The sequence below is a fragment of the Bemisia tabaci genome, chromosome 2 (assembly GCF_918797505.1).
Source record: "Bemisia tabaci chromosome 2, PGI_BMITA_v3".
In the NCBI taxonomy this organism is placed as follows: Eukaryota; Metazoa; Arthropoda; class Insecta; order Hemiptera; family Aleyrodidae; genus Bemisia; species Bemisia tabaci.
This window is the reverse complement of record NC_092794.1, coordinates 43231139-43254544: the sequence shown is the minus strand read 5'-3', so window position 1 is coordinate 43254544 and position 23406 is coordinate 43231139. Positions and strand designations below refer to the sequence as shown.

Here is a 23406-nt window from a genome sequence, read left to right as displayed (position 1 = left end):
AAGCTTACGCGGATTCGCGGTTTTTGCAAAGCAGGGCGGAGCGCACTTTTGGTCCCTCGGGCCGGATTGCACCGCGCGATTCCAATTGGAACCTTATGGAGATCCGTAGTCTGGGCCTAGCCCTGCTGAGTATCTTATGCCGCCTCGGACTGGATACAACATCGTAACTTTGTTGAAAACCTTTTTTGACAAGCACACTTATGTTCCCTCAAGCAGCATCCTAGCGGCGGTATTCCAATGAAACCCCCTGAAGATCCACAGTTTTTGCTTAGCTTCCTTCAAGGTTTTTACCGACAGGGACAGTTCGTCATTTCTCGGATGAAGGAACGTAACTCAATTCCCAGGTTACAAAATTAACCCAAAACATTGACTCTTTTCCTTGAATATTAGTGTGCAATTTTTGTCCAAAATGTTTCTGGTTTTTGCATGAGATCAGAGAAACAATTCGTGAAGTGTTCAGTTAGAAATGCCGAAGATTCTCCCGGAAAAATGCAATATGCGAGAGGAAATTTGGCAACATCGAAATGTAGTTACATTCTCTCGTGAGAGAAACGACGAATATTAAAAGTTAGAAAATTACTGGATAGCTCCAAGAGAGAGGCTCCTCTCAGGTTCGCACTTTTTGCTTAGCTTAGTAGAGCACATCAATGAGCCTTCGGGCCGGGTCAAACCGCGTGATTTCAATGGGAATCCTAAAACCGTTCGGAGTTTTTGTCCATCAAGGCAGAGAGAGCACACACCTAGTCCCTCGGACGTGATAAAACCGTCGACTTCGCCGAGTAATCTTCTGCATCTGAGAATCATTCATCAGGGCCAGATTTAGGGGGTGGCGGTGGCCACATGGGCCGCGGCCCATGGCGGCAAATTATGCAATTTTTTTAAATGTAGCTACAAAGAAAAATCGGATTCTGAATAAAAATTACAAACGAGAAAAGGTGACAAAATCTCTCATTTCCTGAGAGGATTTCACTAATTTTGTTGTCTTTCTGTGATACAATAGACAGAACCTTTAATTAGTCGAGTTAAGACTAAGAGAGAAACCGAACACGGAATTTGGCCTGGAACGGCGCGGCGCAGAGAGAAATGATGACGAGAACTTGAGATGAAAAGGAGAAACCCTCGGCGCGGCGCTACGGTCGGCAGGTAACACATATTAGCGCCTTCAAGACTGCATGAATACTTCGCGCATTGCGTTAAAAGACAGTGCGGTCGCTGCGGTCAGCAGCGGGCGGCGTGAAACGCATAGCGCCTACATGACTGCATGAATACTTCACGCATTACGTCAAACACAGCGCGTGCAGCAGCGGTCGGCAGACTGTAGGAATACTTCACGCATTGCGCCAAACACAGTGCGATCAGCGCGGCGCGGGCGGCGGCGAAAGTTAAAATTATTAAACCACATTTATGTTTTTTTCTTTCTTAATTTTTTCGCTCATTTCATAAAAATGGAAGGCCTTGTCCACACAGAGATAGGTTTACGGAACTTAACTTTCGCGCCAAGTTCCGTGAACTTTTGCTAGTAGTGTTGACAGGGCTTTCGCAAAAAATGTGGCCAGCACGAGTAAACGCGTCTTATGCACCCCTCCCCCTCTGGCACGTTCACTTGATGGTTTTTATTGATGTTTCAAAACGGATGAGAAGGGGGCGGCAAAATACAGGCGGCCCATGGGCGGCAAGTAAGTAAATCCGGCCCTGTCATTCATGCCTTTTTGAAAAAATAAAGTTCCTTAGGTCAGGTTTATCTACATCGGGCCCTAGAATCCTAAAAAAGGGTAAAACTTGGTGACCCCACCAGAGAGTTCCACACTATAGGCTGATCCAGGCGGAGAGGCGCGGCCAAGAGGGCTCGGTACTCACGCCCCCCTCGTTTGCCTAGAAAGAAGGAGGAAGGAAAAGGGAAAAAAGAAAAAAGGAAGGAAAGGCGGAAAGTAGGAGGATGGACGCTTATATTTGATAATTATTCACGACGAAATTGATGTATAGTATTAGATGCTTCCCTGGAAAAAAAACACATTGGATCTAGAGTCCAGACTCTTGAAAACATTGACAAGAAGAAATACTCTGAATTCAATCAGATTTTTGCTTAAATCAAAAGGAAATCCGCTCAAATTAAGAGGCTTGGTTCGCTTGATTTAAGCAAAAATCCGATTGAATCAAGAGTATTTTTTATTGTCGATGTTTTTAAGAGTCTGGACTCTAGATCCAATGTGTTTTTTTCCAGTGTTTAAAATTTCAAAAACTTTCTAGGGAGAGCTTCCCAAACCTCCTTCCGCAGCCCCCACCCCCTCCGAAGTGTCTCAATCCGCCTATGAGCTCCACAGACTTGACAATACTCTCCTTGCACTGACGCTAATCAAAACCCTGGATGATTGTTATCATCCTCGCCTCGAGCCGCGAGAGTTCGAAATTTCAGTAGGTGAAATATCGTGAGTGTGAGGGGGGCAATGGGGGGGGGGGGCTCCCCGTCCCTCCCCCCGAAACGCATCTCGGTAAATCCCGAAAAAAATAAGCTGCTGGGAACGGAGCTCACCTAGTTATTCCGTTTATTGATGGGCAGCGATGACGGGCGAGCCGGTTTTCTCACGCATGTCATGCCTCGTCAGAATCACAGAGCCGTCGCGTCGCACAGTGGATCGAGTCAACGAGAAAGGTCGGACACGAACTTTTAGATCAGAAATCGCAAATTTTGATGTTTATTTCGTCTCATTTTAAAGTGTATGGGGTTTTTCTGGAAGAAAATTGACGAGGAAACCAATTAAACCTCTTTTAAAACCTCAAATTGTTGTAAAAACGGACTTAGAAGCCCTTTTAAGTTTCCTTTATTTTGTCTGACTTTTCCAATCGATTCAATCTACTGTGCGTCGCCAGCTCGAGTGCTGCAATGATGCCGCATGGAAGTGAGTATAGTACACGACTCTTTTGCATGTCGTTCACCCCTGCAGTTTTATAGAATTTTTGAAATGTGATGTCACCATGGACTGTTTTCCATCGTGACGTCATAGACTATTGGCTGTTGTAGACGTGTCGTCACTGAGGACAACGGGCCTGTTACACGCAAGAGATAAAGCCAATGAAATATACTCTTAACGGGTATAATCACCCAAAAATCACGCTGAGCACGTCAAAAAAGTTTTAAATTCATTCCATATCACGCAAACTACTTAGTTTATAACACGCTTTTTCAAGTTTCCTGCGTGTGCGGGCAGTTTTTCTCAGTCACCGCCAACCAGGTTTGCATACATACAGAGGAGTAAGTGAAACGGACCTGAGTAAACAGACGATTTCACTAACTTTTTCCAATGCAGTTTCAATCGTTTTCAAGCGGTTTTTTCCTTTTTCTTTCTTTATTTTGCAAAAAAAAAAAAAAAAAAAAAAAAAAAAAAAGCTTTGAATCAATGAAATCTTATGCAAGCAGAGTTTATAACAGTTCGTGAAATTGTTTGATGTTTATTCAGGCTCGGTCTCATTTTTGATACAAATATTCGTGCCCTACGACTATCCGGATTGCATAACTCAATATTGAAGGCGCACCGGCTTCCTCGACACGACGCGTTATGCGCGACGCCGCGTCCTGAGGAAGCGCAAAAAATCAAGATTTGATCAGGATTTGGAAAAATTATGAAATCAGGATTTAGCAGTCAAAATCAGGAAAAATCAGGATTTCCCAAAATGGAAAAAAACTAGATACCCTGATTTCCCTCCTTATTTATTCGTCTATCCGGGCCATGTTTGCGTGCTTTATCATTAAATCTTAGCAGGCACAGTGGAAAAAGAAGTAGCTTGGATCAAGCATGATGATACTTGAATTTGCCGCCAAGAATTTTTTTTATCTTGCTTTAAGCTGACTTTTTCTTGATACAAGACAAATAAGGCTTGGGTTGAGCAAAAAAGTAGCTTATATTAACCAGAAAAATTCTTGATTTAAGAAGAAATACTTCTTGGCGGCAAATTTAAGATTCTTTTTTTTCCAGTGCACCCTTTTTCATCATTCCATTTCCCGGCCAAAATTCGGCTTATACCGCGAACGAGCTTGCAACGTGGCCGGTGACGCGACCAAGAGCGATCGGTACCGATCAGTGGCCCGGCCGGCCGGGGAGCCGGAGCGGTGATTGGTTTTCTGTCTGCCCGCACTCGGACCGCCATTTCCGGTTCCGCTTCCACGCTGGAGCCCCGCCTCGTCCCGTAATATTTACGAGAAGTTCCTGTATCGAGAATTATTCAAATGTTCCACGGACGTCCGCCGAGTCGCACGGCCACCCGCCACCTCACTTGTTGCTGTCTTCTATTGTCGTCAGTGATTTCCACTCAATGCAAAACCCACCAATCCATCCTTCGCACAGCAGTTTGTCGTTTTCCTGACCGAAGAACGTAAATCGATGGCCGAAGTACAAAACCACGTATCTACATGGCGTTGTTACAAAACGTCCGCTCTTATTTTATTTATTTTTTTTTTTTTAAAGAAAAACTAGCCAACTTGATGGTTAGGACTTTATTGTACATAATTGTACATAATGTTCTACTAACAGAGAAGAAAAATCAAAAAATTAAGTTGACTAGTTTTCCAAAGAAAAAACAAAGTATGGCAAGAAATCTGCATTGTCTCCATGCAAAGATAGGGAGCAAATACATTAGCAGGGTTGCCGTGTTTTCAGTTTTGGAGTCCCCAAATTAAGTGGCAGCCTTGTCGATGCATTTGCTCCGTATCTTTGCATGGAGAGTTTGTCTTGATGTAGAGGTGTACTCTTAGAATAGCGTGGGATATCCCCTCCATTACGCCCTCAACTTTGAGAGCTTTTTTGAGCTTGGGAGTTGATTTCAGGGAAAACCAGTGGCACTATCGTGTTTCTCGCGAACTTTTACAGAAGAATTAATAGTCAAATCGCAAATTCTTCACACGTGCAACATCTCCATTGCCGACTGAAAATTCCACGGATTTTTCTTCTGATCACACGTAAAAATACTAGTTTGCCGTTAAAGCGGAAATCGTACCCGCCTCTTTCCCTGATAAAGCATACATTATTTTTTCGCAGGCGTATTTTCCGCTCTTACGGAGCGAATTTCATTCCGCACTCATACTCACTCAGATTGATTGACAGCTACGTATGTTTTTGAGTGGAATACAAGCCGCATTTCATATTTTCGACAGTGCATCTCTCTCAGCGCGCAAGATTCTCCGTTTCAAAGTTATGTCCCCCTCAAGGAGGGTTGCGAGATAGGATGCCCAGCGTCGAGGAAGAAAGTCCTATCCAAATTAAAACGTGAGCCCTCAATCTCAGACGATTAAACCGTCACCGGGGCTCTCGTCGAAAGTTGGAAAGTCCTCGACGGAATCGAAGTCGCGCGATTCCTCATTCGATGACACATCCCCTTCGGAATTACCTTATTCTCTCGGCGGAAATAAATCGGTTCCATTAAACGGAATGAGAGCGAAATGAAATTTCCAAGGGGCGTCGAGGGTCCGAGGGCAGGGGCAGCCCCTCGCGGGACGCACCCCAGTCCCTTTTAACTGGCTCGCGGAGTCGCGGAGTGGAGCGATTTAACATAACGCCGCGCCGGCCGCGGAAATTCTGGTTTTATCGCCCGAAGAATAAACATAGGGGTGTCTCCTTCGACTCCCCCGGTTTTAATTCCTTGTTACCCGCGCCGCGCCGCGCTGCCAGTTCGCGAGTCTCCGGATACGTAGAGACCAGCGGGCTGATTATGGAAATTGGTAGACAAAGCTGTAGACAAATAAGACAAAGGGAAAATGGAGCAATCCCACGGGTTAAAAAGGGTGACTGTGCACTGAAAAAAAATTCTCGGCGTTTTTACCAAGGTCCGTTGGTACCTTTACCATCTCACTTTTTTTTACCAATTATTGGTAATTTTACCAAGACAGACTGGTAAGCTTACCTAAAAACCGGTATTTTTACTATTATTTTCAGGTAAGAATACCACTTTTATTGGTAATCAATTCCCGGTAACTTTGCCATTTTATCTCGGTAATTCTACCATAGTCGATAAAAAATATTGGTGTTTTTACCGGGGTCCAGTAAAATGACCGAGAAAGTCAATAATTTTACCGACATTCAATTCCATAAATGGTAATTTTACCAAGAAAAAACTGGGATCAAATAGAACCCTGAATTCTTGGTAATTTTACCCTTTTCTTAGTAAATACACCGAGATTTTTTTCAGTGTGGAGTATCATGAGGGTTACCGTCGCTTAGTTTATTATTAACTCCCTTTGTCCATTGTGACCATCCGCTCCATTTTCCATTTGTCCGCTTTGTTCTTTGCTTTTTCCATCGATTTCAATAATCAATACCACCAGGTTGGACAGGGTGTCTACTGTACGGAAAAAGCACGAATACACTGAAAAAAAAACACGGATTTACGGATGCACGGAAAAGCACGGAAGCACGGAAAAGGTACGGATTTTCCGTGAAGAGGTATAGATATTTGAGCTTTTCGTGAGAAACTCATCCTTATTGTAGCTTTGGGGGTATACGATTTCCTACAACATAATATATTCCTCTTGGTTTTCGTTTAATATTTTTCATTCCATCATTCCGCTTTTCTAATCGAATACAGTCAAAAATGCGTGCGAGGTCAGGAAAAAGTAAGGAAAAGGTAAGGCAAAATCAAGGTTTTTTGAGAATGGCCAAGGAAAGGAATTTTCGGCAAAGTATAAGGAAAAGTCAAGGAAAATATATTAAAAAAGCAAGGAATTTGAATGATAGGGTACCAGTGGTATCCCCATTGGAGGACACGGAGTGAACCTCTCATGCGCGGAACGTCTCTCTTTCAAACCATAGCGATTTTTTGGGGAGCGCCATGTGGTAACTTCATGGAAGTCGCCACTTTCATGATTCAAGTACACCGAAACAAGTGTCATGTATAATTTCGATGGAGGCGCCGGCCGTGGTCGGGACTTCCCGAATGCTGGATCGAATGACGTGACGTGCTTTGCGAAGAATCGATTGATACGCCGTCTAAACCTATGGAAAAGAATCGATTATCGAGGTATACCGATATAACATACTGGTATACCGATAATAATCGACTCTTTACCATAACCATCGGTAATATCGGTGTCGTCGTGACGTGCGAAATCTCTCCGGTAGCGACGGATCTTAAATTCACAGTCGGACGATTGTTAACCGACGACGGCGCCTCGAGCCAATCGTGTTTTGCTCGTTGTCGGCTTTTCGGATCCTCAAAGGAAGCCAAAGCTCCCTGCTTCCCAGTGGCGCCGGCGTCACGTGACGTGCTTTGCGACGTGAGCTGCGGGTAATATCGAATAACTTTTCACCTCCGTGTCTCAAATATTCATTTTAAATTTAAAAATTAGCGGATTTTTTTTTTTTTTATTCAAGTGAAATTGCCCTTAAATCGAAGAATTTTCCTAGTTATCGGAAGTTATAGTTTAATACTTATAAAGGCATTGTCAGCGAGCAAAAACCGACGTAATTTTCGATAAAATAGCAGTAAGTCTAAATGGACGGAGTTAAACAGAAAGGAACCAAGCCACATCGGGATCGAACCGAGAAAAAGAGACTTAAAGTTTAGCTCCTGCATAAGCTAAAGTTCAATTTCTGCAAAATTTGCTCCAACAAAAATTTTGAATTTTTGGCGATGGATAGTAGAGCAGTGGTTGAGTTCAATACCACTCATAACTCAATTTTTTCCAAGACGTGGGTTGGTTCCTTTCTGCTTAACTCAGTCCAAATTACCTTGAGAGATATTACATACTGCCTGCTTGTGAAAAAGTCAGAAAATTCCGTCTTCAGATGTTCGTGATCATCTTGGAAAAGTCAAGCGAAGGCGCTACACTTTTTCCTCGAAGTTTTCCGAGCTTTCCACGGCGCGGCAACGCGGAACTTAAGATTATGGAGTGTTGGGGCGAGGAACAAGTCGATCAAATCTCCGTAGACGGGAGAAATACGACTTTTCCGACTCGCCAGATCGAGGGGTGTCGACGAGAAAATTTGACTTCGGGGAAATCAACTATCCCCACGGCCGATATTACGCGCCGAGCCGGGAATCAGGGGCTCCACCCCCGTTTTTCTCCACCGCGCTATGGAAAAACGTTGTATGAGCCTTCAGACGGTGCCAAATTCCCTTTGAAAAATCAAGAATTACCGCGGAATTACTTGTAAATATTTTTCTCCCGAATTTTCAGATAATTTTGCTCCCAATTTTAATAAAAATACTTGAAACTTTCCAGAAAATATGTGCTTATCTTGCTTCCGAAGTACATGTTTTCTAAGGAGAAATCTGGCAACATTCGGATGTACATACGGTGTTTTTCTTCAGCGCGGCTGTACAGCACTTGTCACCTCGGCCAGTATTATTATGTAATGAAGATTTTTAATTACCTCTACCCGTCCCGACCCCAACCACGCTTCAACTTTCGTTTTTCGACCCTCTGTAACCTCGCCCTCCCTTCCTCGCCTCGTCTGAAGTTGCGCCATCTTCCTCCCCTTAATTCATGCGTGTTTACTCCTTCTTTATTTTGTTTATTTTTATGCGAGTGTTTTTTTCTTTGTTTGTTACTTGAGCTTATACTCTCCCGCGCTCAGAAAATAACGCCGTGTACAGGCTTTTGAACGTCGCCAAGTTGCCTTGGATAAAACAAATATTTTTGAGAAAAGTTTTGAATATCGATGGCCAAGTGCGAAACCATGTATCTTTGTTTGTGACGTTGTAGATTTCCTGTCATTCTTTGCCGTGACTTTGGAAAGCTAGTCAACTTAATTTATTGAAAATTTCCTTGAGTTTTCCTCTCTGTTAGCAGGATATTTTGTAAAAATTTCTAGCTATACAGTGGCCTTACTCCTCCTCCTCCTCCTCCTCCTCCAAAAAAAAAAAAAAAAAAAAAAAAAGAAAAAAAAGATAGGAACGGAGATTTTGAAACATTGTTTTTTATTAAAATAAGTTTGGCAACATCTAAATTTTCTTATACGGCATTTCTCTTTAGTGCAGCAGTGCTTGCTCTTCGCATAATTTTATCGCGCAGGGTGTAACCTTTTTTAAGGTTTCTAGGTTTTTAACCGTATATAAGCCCTCTTTGCAGTCCCTCTTTAATTTCATGGTTTTTAGTGCGATCCTACTGGGTGTTTCAGAAAATTAGTGAGGGTGGAAACTATAACGTCCAATTTTGATTGGGGAATCAGACTTATTATCATGAGCGCATGTATTCATATCGATGGTTTAAAAAAAAAATTGTACCTCGATTTCAATATTTCATAATTTCTGCTCTTCTTTAATTTTTAGTCGAGTATTATAATGTTTTCCTTTTTCTTTTACAGCATTGATATATTTTTCGAAAGGCAAAATCAAAAATCAAACGAAATTTTGTGCAATAATGATATTTTACCATCCTTAAAACAATTATAAGCCGCAGAAAATTCAGCATCGTCGCAAAGCATTTCCCGTGATTTTGTACATCCATCATGTAAAACTTACAAAATTGTTGTGATCGACCTCTAACCCTAAATTTTGGAATGCACTGTACTCCCCCTCTTTCTGCTTATTTTTTCGTCGTAATTTTCATTGCCCTTCATGTTTATGTCGACCCATTTGATTGTACTGCTCTCCCAGGAATATGTACACCAACGCATTTTTTTTTTATTTATATTTTTTTTTACACCAAGAGGCGAGACAATAAGCTGCCTCATTTTTCGATTTCGGGTGTTGGTTTTATTTTCCTTTGTCTGTCTGATGCATCATCGGTTTCCCCTCTTCAGTGTTTTATACGCGTATTGCCATTCTCCACATCAATGATTTCATACCCAGGCCTCTTGTTTATACTGTAACAAGATGCTCACAATCAGTAGCGCCAGTTGAGCCTTCAATTTTATAGCCTGATTTCAATTGTTCTTACACATACCTTCTAATGGAGGGGGCGGGGGGGGCCTTCCCTGTTTCCGCCCATGGGCTGAGAGTTTTTTTAATTGTAAGAAGATTTTTAGATTTTCAATTCTTGTGAAAAACTCGACTTGAGCTCGAAATTCTAAAATAATCCAAACATTGAACAACATTTTGATGAATGCGTTGTTGACGTTTTTTTAAAAACCCGGAGTGTTACAGAAAGTTGCTTAGGTCTAAAATAATATGCACCCCTGATTCATAGTTTCAACTGAATCGTATTTTAATGTATGTCTTCTCTTCTGTTGCAGGTGAGTATATATGAAAATTCTTCAATTTCTCAGGCTGAGAATTGCATATTAAAAAATCATTTGAACTGCCGTCTGGCGATTGCCCTGAAAGTCCTCGTGCGTATTTATTCTATTTACATTCTCAAATTAAACGTTAACCTCGTTAAGATTTCTTACCTATCTTCAAAATACAGAATAATGTACATAAATGATCCGTCTGCCCAAAATTTAAATAGCTACTTTAATAATTGCTTTTCACCTCAAGTCCATTTCGGTTTAATCGGATACTTATTATAACCAGATTCAACAAAGCCCTGAACTGTTTTTAGATTTGATCCAACCGATTTTGTAATTATCGAAATTTCACAAATTTCATGGCTCGAAAATGTGAACACGATATCTTGAATAAGAATTTAACCCCCCCCCCCCCCCCAGCAAAAAAAAGAAGAAGAAGAAAAGAAATTGTAAAACAAGACTGAAATATTACAACACTAAAAAAGCAGGACCTTTCTTGTTAGTATTATAATATTTTAGCCTTTTTCTACTTTTCTTCAGTTTTCATATCATCTCAATTCTCATCCGTCTCTAGTTCATAGATCCGCTATATTAAACAGTTGTTGAGTTTCTCTCAAATAACAAATATTCTAATCGCAAAATCTGTGAGAGGCAGTCGTGGAGCTTGCGGCGTGATATTTAAACAACTGGCGAATACAGCCGTACTTAGAAAAAAAAAACACCCATAAGTATTCGCATGTTGCCAAGTTTCTTCCCATAAAAAAACGAATTCTCTGAAAAAATCGTGAATTTTTCATGTAATTTTGTTGGAGGACTTTCCTACCAATTCCATCCAGCGTTTCTGATGATTCTGAGGAAAATATTTACCATTATTCCGAAAACGAATTATTTTTTAGGACGAAATTTGACAAAAATCGAATGCTCCTACGGCGTTCTTTCACAGGACCGCGGAATAAGTACCCACTTCCTTCGCATAGATTCATCGGGTCTATTATGCCTGGTTTTAGGAGTCATAATTCACTGGTTGTGTTGATTGTACATCGGTTCCTGTTCACACGGCGCGGCGCGGTGGTTGTCTCTGTAGAGCTCTGCGGTTTTGATATCGGGACGCAAATAAGTTTCCGTCAGACATCGAAACATTTTGCTCGCTATTCCGATTCACCAGAGCGCGTCGTAGACAGAAATTGGACACAAATACACTTATAAAAAATGAAATTTGGAAAAATGAAACGAGAGTAGTCTTAAATTCAACAAGAGCAAATTTTCTCCTGTCAAAAATTCAAAGTCGAGAAAAACATCTTCGGGCGTTAAAATAGTCGTTAAACTCCCTCTTCGACACTGAGTCTGATGGAGCGATGAAACTTCAATTTTTTTTTCTCAGTCCAAACCTGCTGCATTTTTGCACGTTCCTGATAAACTCGGTCCAGTTCTGCCACGCAGTAAAAAAATGATGGGTTGAAGTTTCAAGGTACGAAACTATTAAAGATGAATGTCGGCAAATAAGTTGTAAAATCTACTATCGAGAAAAACGTATGAACCATGGATTCTGACACATCATTCCCTCCAGCATTTCAGAAGTTGGAGCCAAAAATCCTCCCCGAAACGAGTTTGAAATTGGAGGCGTGAAAGACGCAGAACTGCAGAGTTGGAACTTGGTATAAAATTATGGAGAAAGTTCTTGGAATAATCAAAATGTATAAAACTTTTCGGAAAGAAATTGACCGAAGAATTTGAACGTTTAGTTTTCAACTTCTCGTGAAAATCTACGAAACAAGGAAAATTTTGAGAGTCTCTTACTTATTCAGGGTAGCTACAGCCACGGAAAACCTAGGGATCCAGGAGATGTCAGAGAGAAAGAGCAAAATGACCCCGAAGTGAGAAAAACAAATTGCGCACACAGACGCGCAAATGATTTGTTTCGTCAAATTGTCTTAACAACTCACCGGATCGAAAATTATAAACTGTCACCACCTTCGAAAATAGGAGTATCAGCTCTCAAAAGTCAAAATTGAGTAGGTAACTAATTGATACTACAACGTTTAAGAACCTCTACCCGTTTGCCAAAAAGCTCTCGTGTGTGTGTTCCGAGTGTCTGAGCGTGCTATTTCACGATGATACCACTATTCGACCACGCGGGAGCCCGTGTTGCCTACACTCAAAACTGAAGGCAAACTGATGTGGCTTTAAAGTAACGATCTCTTCTTGTTGGGAATAAGCTATTTTTTGAGTGTCCTCCAAGTGCGCCAGCTATTTCATGATGATACCACTATTCGACCACGTGAAAGCTTGTGTTGCCTACACTATGAATTGAAGGCAAACTGATATGCCGTTAAAGTACCCTCTTCCCGTTCGGAAGAAAGCTATTTTTTGAGTGCCCTCCGAGCGAGAGTCCCTCAGAGAATATTTATTTTTGAAGATAGTCATGAATATTTTTCCATAAAATTGTTTGGCACTTTACATCAAATTGGGAACAAAATTCTCGACAAAATTGGGAGAAAAATGTGTACCAATCCTCCCGAAAATTCGTGATTTGTCTAAAGAAATGTTGGAACGTCTGAAGGCCCTTACAGCGTTTTTATAGGCACGGAAGTATGCTGCCATGCTAAGGAAAAACGCTGTGTGAGCATTCTAATGTTGCCGAATTTCACCTGATAAAACACGTATTTTTGAGGAAAGTTACGTATATTTTTTCTTGAAATTTTCCGATATTTTCGATTGAATTTGGAGTTTCTCGAAGACTCTCTGGGAAATCGAGAAGAAAATGTGTACCGTTCCCCGTGAAAATTCGCGATTTGTCGAAGGAATATTTGTAACGTCCAAAGGCTCACACAGCGTTTTTCCTCAGCACAGAAGTATGCTACCATGCTGAGGAAAAACTGAGTTTAAGAATTCTAGAGCTACAAAATTTCTCCGAATGAAACATGTATTTTTGAGGAAATTTACGCAATTACGATCATTTTCGGATATTTTCGATTGAATTGTAAACAAAATTGTCTGAAAAAAAATTACCACAATTTTTTGGTAAATTTTTCCCTTAATAGAAGGAAATTTTGCAACGTCTAAAAGCTCTTACGGCGTTTTTCTCGAGGACGGTACGGCTCGGCAATCAAAATAATTGCTGTCGGAGTGTTAACGTCGGTGTCTCACTCGACTCGGGGTGGTTGTGGACGGAGGCTTTTGTTTACCCAGGGCCGCGGGGGCGGGGGGTGGGTGCGCGGTGCAGCGCGGCTCGGCGCGGCGCGAAATTAAAAACACTGTGAAAGTGGTGGAATAAGGACAGGAGACGCCGAGAGCGGAGCGTCGTATATAAAAGCGGCGCTCATCCTGCCGCCGTCAGTCTATAGGATTCCTGTGTTGTGCCCGCACCGAGACCCGTAATATTTTTGTGAACCGCGAACCATGGCTACGTACGCTGCTTACCGACACATCGAGCTCGATAACATCGGCTACGGAAAGAAGAGGTGAGTCCCGTGCCCTTACTTCCAGCTCCTGCATTTCCTCCTTATCGACGTAATTTTATGGCTTTTCCGGAGTTTTTTTTTTTTTCGATTTTCCTTTTTCTACCCCGTGTTTATCGGGATGTGAGGTCGATGACCCACCGTGTTTTTATTTATTTTTTTATTTAATTAATGTGTTAATGTAATTTGGATCAGAATGGTTGGGTCCACACAATTCTCCTGAAAAATCAAGCCCAAAATATTTTAAAAAAGTCATGTGTTCCTGCAGTAATCTTGTCGTTTTTCCGGGTTTTTTTTTTTCGATTTTCTTTTTTTCCGTGTTCATCTGGATGTGAGGTCGATGACCCGCCGTTTTTTTTTTTTTAAAAAAAAATTCATGTGCCCATATAATTTGGACCAGGATGGTAAAATAGTGCTGGGTCCACACTATTTTGCCGAAAAGTATAAAAAAATTCAACAATTAAAGAAATTGAACTCTAATGAGAATCGGTGCAAGGCTGAGGGGGAGAGTGTTAACTGTTTAGCTCAGGCCGCTGCAGTTTTAGGGAAAATTTGTTTGGTCTTCCTTTAAATTCTACTTAAAATGTCCTAATTTTTTTTTTTTTCGATTTTCTTCTCTTTACGTTTGTTCATCGGGATGTGAGGTCGATAACCTACTGTTTTTTTTTTTGCCTTTTTTGAATGCGTTCATGTAATTTTTGGTAGATATGCAGTACACAGTAACGGCAATTGCCTTTATCGCTCTGTTGTGGTCTCATAAAATGGAAATGTTTTGCATCTATTTTGACCAACGGAAAAAACACGCTCAAAAAAATCCAACCGAATTGGAGTTATGACGTTTTTAAGTTCGCTGCTCCAAAAACGTAGGCTTAGGGTTAAACTTCTTAAAGCTTTAATTTGACGTATTTGAGGTTCAAAACTGCCTAAAATGTTAAGTTCTCGTCAAAGTATACTCGCAGGGAATAAAACCGAAATAATCAAAAGGGATCGGAGAATACCTTTTAGTACATCGATACAAATTTTGAGGACGCATTTCTCGGTATATCACAATGAACGCCACTGCGGATTGAGCCATCGATACAAGCTGTTTGCTGTGGGGTATTCCTCTTTTTTTCTCTCTTGTTCTTGATTTATGCGCATGTTGGAGCTACCAGTTAATGGGGAATAATATTGAAGGAAACAGAGGTGAAACTAACTTTGATGGTTTAATGACCATAATGTTTAGCTTGCATGCGAAGTAGTGTGCCCATAAGTTTTTAATTGCACCTTATCTCAGTATTTCAGTCGTTCATAACGAGGAAGTCAGTTTTTAAGGCCGCCCTCAGTTTTGTTGCATAAACTGAGCACAACCAATATTTTTGTCATAATTATTCCAATATGTTTCACAATTATTAATGTTTGCTGTTTTTCATGAAGCAAGCTCATTATAATTTCTCTTTACTGGAGTAATTGAATTGTCGCATTATAATTAAAGCATCCTCAGATAGTGACGTGAAAGTTTGCGGTGTTAATTTCTTTGATGCATAATACAATGTACAACAAAATTACATTATCTTTAAGATTTATGACGTAATAAAATTGTTGAATGCATGTTAAGCAGTTAAACAAAATGATGATAGTTGGACAGCGAATTTATGTGTCATTCCGCGGGGAACTATAAAGAAAATACAATATGTAAGGACCTGCACCTTGCAGGAAACGAATTTATACCTAATTTCTCGATTCATAAGTATGGACGTATTTTAATCAAAAGGAACTATATCCGTTCTGACATGAATCCTATAATCCATACAAATGGATGCATTAAAGGGAACAAGCAACAATAGATATAGTTCCTTTTGATTCAAATGTATCCTATTCAGAAATCGTTGTGGACAAGAAGGAACCATTACTAAATCGCATTTTGATGTAATATATATAGATATCGTCAAAAATATTTAAAACAAAATTTAAGCTCATTTCTTCTCGGTTTTCTTCATAAAGAGTCAAATACGAGCGGATGATTTGAAACATCGCAACCGAAAATCGTATTTTCCGCTCTTCATTTTCAATTTTTTTTTTGTAATTATCGTGCATTTTTTTTTTAACCAAAAAGAGGCGATTCCCGGTTTATAGAATCTCCAATGCTGAAACAACATTTACATTTTTTCGTTTTTCATAATCATCAGCGTAAGAGATTTTAATTGGAAGAAGAAATGAATAAAGTCAATAGAAATGAGTCCTGACCACCCCCAAAGAACGCCTGACAAGGGAAGGGGGGGAGGGTGCAAAAAATTATCCTTTTTCTACTTCAGTTTTCTGATATGCCTCGGGACAGAGAGCCCCCTCATTTCCCCCGTTCTTTTAACGCTGGGACCTTTTCACCAACGACGAGAATCAAGGGATGTTGGGGAGGGGGGGGGGGGGGGGTAACGGGCCCACAAAAGCACACTCATCGCTACACGAACGCGACATTTCGCATTAAAGCACTTCATCAATGCAAAAATCCTGACGCTGGCAAACGTTACAGCCCTGTGAACCGGATCAAGCTGTTCCTGTGCTCGCTGATAATGACTTCTGAGAGGTTGAAGAGTCGGGGAGGATAAGGTTGACGGGGGTCGCGAATTTCGAGAGCTCCTTTGGCGTGGGGCGGATTTTTAATGAGCGCAGTGCTGCCGTCGTATGCAAGAACGCAGTATGAGCATTTGAATGTTGCCATATTTATCACGACCTGATGTTTATTTTGAAGAAAATATGAGAATATTTTCACTTTAATTTTCATATGTACCGTATTAAACCTTGGGTTAGGTTTTTTCATAAATTCAATGAGGAAAGTGAACCACTACATAGAGCAAGAATTCAAGCATCTTTAAAAACGACTGCTCAGAAACCTGTGAAAAACTTATACTTTTTCAAAAGACATTCTTTTCTAAAAATAATCGTTCAAATACTTTTTTCCCCGGACGAAAGAAAGTACCGCCATTCTAAGGCTGCAAAGTTGACTCGTAAAAATCAACTTTTATGACAGTGAATTCGTGAAATGTCTCCTTCAAAATGTGTCTGATTTTTGTATGATTTCAGGAAAAAAATCGGTGAACTTTTCAGTTAGAAATCTTAGATGATTTTTCTGTAAAAATGAAATTTTCGAGGGGAAATTTGGCAACATTAAAATTTAGGTACATCATTTAGCCAGGGATTAGACGATTTATGAGGAAGAAAACCCTTTTTGGGCACGTTTCAATTAAAATTCACGTTGACTTAAGAAATCGTTCCCCTGTAATCAAATATACAGTGGAATTAGTCGTCAGTGCTTACAAATGTAATTTCCTTTGTACCAAAAAGCATTTAGGTATTCACATGAAAATAAAATTTCTCCAAGCCGAAATTTCCCTAATTTAAACAGAAGACATCCTCTTTCTAAGTGTAGAATAATTTTTTTTCTAGTCAAACCAAGTGTTTTCAAAACATCGACAACATTTTTAATTGTTTTGTTCATGCCTTATAAAAATTGTTCAATATTTCTTCGTGAAGAAAGTTCGTCTCCATATAATATTTCTAATTCACCCGATTTTTCCCAATGTAATATACATGTAGGTCGCTTTATAGCACTCCTTCGTGTTCTACACCTAATCTCCACTCCTCTCTGTCGAACCACAACCCTTGGGGCATTGAGCACCTTAACATTTCTGCTCCATTTCCTTCCATCCAACCTCTCATTGGGCCGCACCCTGGGCGCCCAACGTAATATTTCGTTTAAAATGTTCGAAGTCCAGAAAACCCGTATTCATATCGGAATGAATTCGACAACATCCGAAAGTTCATACGGTGTTTTTCCCCCAACACGACGATGAGGAGGGTGGACGACTGTGACCCTGAAAAACAAGTGCTCTCCTGACATGGACATTAAACGAGGTTTCGCGGAGGGATGACGCGACGCCGGCGCCGCGGCCGCCCCAAAATATATTCAAATCCAAACGCCGACGGAGCACGTGCCGCATGCCGAGGGGTGAGCTCCTCTTCCGCGTTTCCATTCTCATTTGAACGTATTCATGCTAAAAAGGACATATGTGCATAGTGTTTGCATGGAGCATAGTTTATTCTAGCATATACACGTTCATTTCAATTCTGGCGGATCAGTAATTGAGTGGTTTCTTATACGAAACGCCATCACAGCTTACACTCTAATCCGTCGGTAACTCCTGGTCGTTTTCATCCCCTCCTCAGGGGCTGCCCATAAATTACGGCTGGCGTTCACTCCAATTTCACGACCCAGGCACTTATCATGTACCTTCTGACACTTTTACTTCAGCGGGCTGATTATTGAAATTGATGTATACGAAACGATCGACAAAGAAGACAAGTGGAAAATTGAGCGATCTTATTAGTGGAAGCGTGTGGTTGCACTGGACAAAGAAAGTAAGTAATAGATTAATTAACAGCAACCCATGAAAGACTCCATAGTCAGTCCGTCATTTTCCCCTTTAGTCTATGACAACAACCTGCTTCAACCTGTAGGATGGCTCCATTTTCTCTTCAGCTCATTTGTCTATAGATTTGCCTATAAAGTTCAAAAATCAGCCAGTTGACAGGGTTGCAAAAAATCCTCCATCGCGCGGTATCGAAGATGGATCTTCAGCTGCTGTGCTATGTGTACGATCGATGTATTTCAAATTATAACCAGTTGGTAGATTATTTTAAGGAAATCGAAATTTCTGTCTGTAGATTAAGGAATGCTCGTGCCGAAAATCGTCCTCCAAAATCTTAAAATGAAGTCAAAAGTCCTGTTTCAATTTTCCAGTCGATTTCAATGTATCGATATCGATGGTTAATTGGAAACGGTGATTTTGACTATGTTTTAAGTCTCCGGAGGATGATTTTGGGCATGAGCATTCCTCGGTGACTTATCAACAAACTGAAATTTCGATTTTACCATATTAATTCACCATCAGGTTAAATTAGAAATAACTGGATCATATCTAGAATGCACTGAGCGCAAATGTTGAAAATCTCTGCGGCTAGTCTTAAAATGGAGTCAAAAGTCAAGTTTCGATTTTCCAATCGATTTCAGTGTATCGATATCGATGGGGAATTGCAAATGTTTCGACTATGTTTTAAGTCTCCGGAAAATTATTTTCGGCACGAACGTTCCTCAATGATTTATCCACAGACTGAAATTTCGATTTTCCCAAATAAATCCACCACGGGGTTCAAATTAGAAATAAATCGATCGTATAACTGAAATAAATATTGGATAGAATTTACCATATTCTGGTTAATAATGGCACAACCAGAGAGTATGGTATTACTTTCATCAAAATTATCGTGAAAGTAACAAGATTTTCCCTTGTTTTGTCAATAATTATGGTGGAAGTTACCACACTGTCTGGTTGTGCCATTTTTTAACCAGAGTATGGTAAATGCTACCTAACTTTTTTTCCGCTTACCCAGAATGCATCGCGCAAAAGCTGAAGATCCACCTCGAGGATCGACCATGAATACGGCCCTGCGTGGACTTGTCGAACGAGACCACAAGACAAAAACAGAAGTCCGCGCGAAGAAGCACTGGCGTCTGAGTAGGTCCGGCGGTGGACTCTCGATTCTTTCAGGAGTCGCAGACCATCTTCCAGATGATTTAAAGCCGACTCAAGAGTTTCCAGGTCAGAACCATAAATATCTGTACCAACTGCACCGATTCCCCCAACGACCACCGACTCCGTTACTCATACAACTCACTCCTCAAGACACAACCGCTCAACTACAATCCGGGTCCCGGTTGTAGATACGCGGTTCTGGATTAGTGCAGCAGCGCTGCATTTCCATCGCGCGAGACCTTATCCCAGTTTATTAAAAATGGGTTATAGACTGCCCCCCCCCCCCCTCGGAGTTTCCACCCCCGTGGTCCGAGCGTCTGTCAAACGAATCCATCATCGATGATCGAAAGCAGATTTATTTTATTTCGCGTCGGTCGGTCTCGGCCGCGGACTTTATTATCAACCTGGGCCGGCCATTTTTGCGCGAGGACTCAGCCATTTATAATCCCGACAATTTGCTTTTTATTAGTTTCGACGGATCGAGGAGTGGACGATGACGGTTCGGAGCAACGAGGCCAGCCTTGTTCTAGTTCGACGCTTCGATCAGAAAAATTCGCCATTTTTCACTGTCCTCAGCCCAGGCGTCGTGGTTTCTGTGATTTTTTTCGCTTTCTCGGAGTCAGGCAGGGTTGCAATTTTTCATGAAAAATCTTGGAAAGAGGGTGTCGTTCTCATTTATACACTGAAAAAAAAGTTACGGGCTCTATAGACATACCGTCCGTTCCGGGCTCAGAGGCTGGAAGTTCCGGGTGCGGGAGCCGTAGCTTAGATTACTCCAGGTGCTACGCCCGGAACTTTCGGCCTCTGAACCCGGAACGCGGACGGTATGTCTATATAGTCCGTAAGTACAGCTTTCACGGCCGGAGTTTCTTTTTCAGTGTATGGAAGTTTTGTCTTCTGCAATGGTAAATTAACTTTTAGTGAAAGAAAGAGCATGGACTTTTTTCTTTGTGAGAAATTTATGTAAATTTAAGTGCACTTTCGAATATTCCATGCTGTCCCCGCGCCCCACCCACCCCATGTATTTTGCGCCCCCTAAGAGTCAACTGAAACGACGTCATTGAGTTCGGAAGGATGCCTCATTTTCTTGTCATGTGGCGAATTAAGATGACGCACACACAGTGACTGCCACGTCTTCAACGTAATGCAGCCAGCTGCAGCACCTATAGTTACTGGCATGATCTCCGAGCACATTTGGAACTCTTCCGTTTCCTATGATGCATACCCCGAATGCTCGTCCCCTCCGCGCGTATCTTGAATTTCCGGCCAAATCGATTCGATGTGAACGGATAAAGGGACCAAACGTCGCCCTCCTGACATATAGGCATAACTACACTCTGCAATGAACCCAGTCGCCCATACAATTTAATGTTTTCCAGGCTTATCTCAATGTGTAGTTACGCCCCTTTGTCAGAGGGCGACGCAAAGTGCCGATAGTCTCAAAATTTATCGCCGCCCTAAATAATAGATCTTCCTGGCAGAGCTCCTATTCCATGTCCGTCAAAAGTTCCGGGATTCGGAACTTTTTTGTTCAACTTCTCCCACTCCATGACTGTCGGAAGTTCCGGGATTCTTTTTAGATTTCTTTTAGATGTTCCGAGAAAGTTCCGGAAAATGCAAAAGATCCGGAACATTTCGGAAATTTCAAAAGTTCCGGGAAAAATTCAGGAAAATCTAAAAATTTCCGGAATTCGGAACTAGATCCAGGAAATGAGGGCACTGTTGCTTCCTGGTAAAGAAAATTCTGGGTGGGTGTTCCATGGGGAATTCTCGACTGCACTTGGAACCGGGGCCGGAAAATGTCAGCTTTCGGGACGCGCCGCTCGCACAGGTCCGCGCGCATGACATTCAGCCTCTCGAGGCAGTTGCAGAACCGCGAGGGCTCATCTTTATTGCTCCGCATTATCATGGGCGCTATTTCGCCGGAGCGCGACGTATGCGCAAATTAATGGGCACGGTCGCCCGGCCTCACTCTCAGCGTGGCTTAATGTAAAAATTATGTGGCTCTCTTTGTTTGTTTAATCTCGCAATCGGGTCGCCCGCCCCAGGGGGGGGGGGGGGGGGGCGCACCGGTGTACCGTTAAGTGTCGGCCGCGTTAAAATTATTTCCGTACGGAGACGCGATCAAAAAGGATAATTTTTTGAAATTGCTCGGAGTTAAACCCGGATAACCCCCAAAGAAGTTCGATGCGTCTCAGGAGCGAATTTTGTCGGCTTTTTCACGGGGAGACCAGGGTGTCTAGCATCAAGATTTTCCCGATTTTCCTGATTCTATCAGGATTTGAGGTCAATCAGGATTTAATCCTGATTTCATCAGGATTTGAGGAAAAATCGGTCGTAGTATCGAGATTTGAGAAAAGTCGGCCGTCCGATCGGATTTTTTTATCGAACTATTCTTGGAAATTGCATTTGCCTCCGCAAAATATCAGGATTTGGAAAGATGATGATATCAGGATTTAGCAGTCAAAAATCAGGAAAAATCTGTATTTCATCAGGATTTCCCAAAATGGAAAAAAAAACCTAGAGACCCCAGAGATGAGTCCAAACCGCACCACTGGCCATTAGAAGCGCTAAGCGGGACTTCTTTAATCATGTTTATTTAATTGGTCGATAAAAATCAATCTTGCAGTGGCTTTTATACCCGAGATCGAAAGTAGAAGGAACGCCCCTTTGTTTTCGGTGCTATTTCGCAGTGCGTGACTCGATGAAGCATGGAAATGGATCTAGGGTAGGAAAATATCGAGTGAAAAGAGGCGAACGACGGATAACGTGAGAAAAAAGGAAGTCATGCTCGATCCAGCCGATGACCTACTAAGCTTGTGTCACTACCTGTACCTTTTTCGTACCTGCGGGCTCCAAATGAAAAACTTCCGTTCGGGTATTTATGACTCCGACCTAGATTTGTCGTCTGGGGAAATATGGAAATCCTATAAAATGAACGGCCGCATTTACATAATGGGATGGACAACGGTAAACCATGTTTATTTTTAACCCACAACGAGCATGCAAAACCATTATCAACGAAAATCATATACCGCCGTGCTCAGGAAAAAAGCCGTATGTGCATTTGCACGTTGCAAAATCTCTGCTGATAAAAACCTGTAACTTGTACAAATGCGAGGAGTTGAAATTGTGACTTATAAAGAGCCAATTTAAGATTCATTTTTTATTATGAGTGTAATTATTATTATTTTGCTCCTCTCATACTTTTTAACCATACATCCTCAAATCTTACTTTTTACGACCGCGTGCTGATGCTGAAGCAGCAAATACTCAGCTTCTCATTCGCCGGCTGTGCTGTCGTGCTAAGGAAAAACGCCGTATAACCCTTCAGGCGTTGTCAAATTTCCCTTGATAATATACGAATTTACAGGGAAACCTGCGAATATTTTTCTTCCAATTTTTCAGAGAATTTTTTATGAATTTCGATCTGAAGCATCTGAAAATAAATTCTAAAATATTCATAATTTTCATCAAGTTAAATATTTTCTGAGAGGAAAGTCAGCAACATTTAAATGTCCACACGTCGTTTTTTCGCTGTAACAGCACCACCTGTGATACCATGCACTCTCCGGTCGGTTCTCTGCAACGTTCCTGTTTTGTCCGCTCCGCTATAAAGCGTTCCGCCAAAGGAGGATCTGAACGCTTCCCGAAGTAAAATCCTTGATTAGCGGTCAAATCATTTGTGAAGTCATCTGCCAGGCTGTAAAAGCGCTACCTTTTCGTCCCGGGCAGGCGGGCATTGGGAGGGAAAGGAAGTCAACTCGCAGTTATGGTTCATTTTCTGGAACAAATTAGGGTCGTAAAATTCGGGCATACGTAGTAAAGATGGATGATTGGTAAAGTGCAATGACCTGAGCGTTAATAATGGCTGTGGGCAGTTCTGGTCGTCTTGCCTCCTCAAATTAAGTGACCTATCGCGGCAGAAATATGGTCTTGAGGAACGGGCATTCGCTCAGGCCTCGAGGACAGGAACTTTGGCGAGCCACGATAATTAAAACACGGCTGATTAATATCCCAATAGCGAAATTTTAACCGTGGGTGCAATTTTCGCAGTACCCAACAGCCGAGAATATCAAGGAAATTCCCGAAATTCTGCCTGGCGTTCCGGTGAAAATTTTTTTCGAGACAATGACCGATTTAACAGAAAGGAGCCAAGTCAAATCAAATCGAGGCACTGGATGCGAAAAGGACACTTCTCGGTTGCAGTGCTCGAGAATC

General features: G+C 41.6%; 1 protein-coding gene across 2 annotated transcripts in view; it reads left to right on the top strand.

Annotated features, from left to right (window-relative positions):
* Jupiter (microtubule-associated protein Jupiter) overlaps positions 1-23406 on the top strand; it is a 197608-nt gene that overhangs the window by 51535 nt on the left and 122667 nt on the right. The window contains exon 1 of one of the 2 annotated variants that reach the window (XM_072297356.1): positions 13433-13618. The exons of the other annotated variant lie outside the window; for it this stretch is intronic. Within the exon in view, the coding sequence (XP_072153457.1) occupies positions 13557-13618 (62 nt within the window). The 5' untranslated portion in view covers positions 13433-13556. Of the gene's footprint in view, positions 1-13432; positions 13619-23406 lie in introns of those variants that run through there. 2 annotated transcript variants of the gene reach the window in all.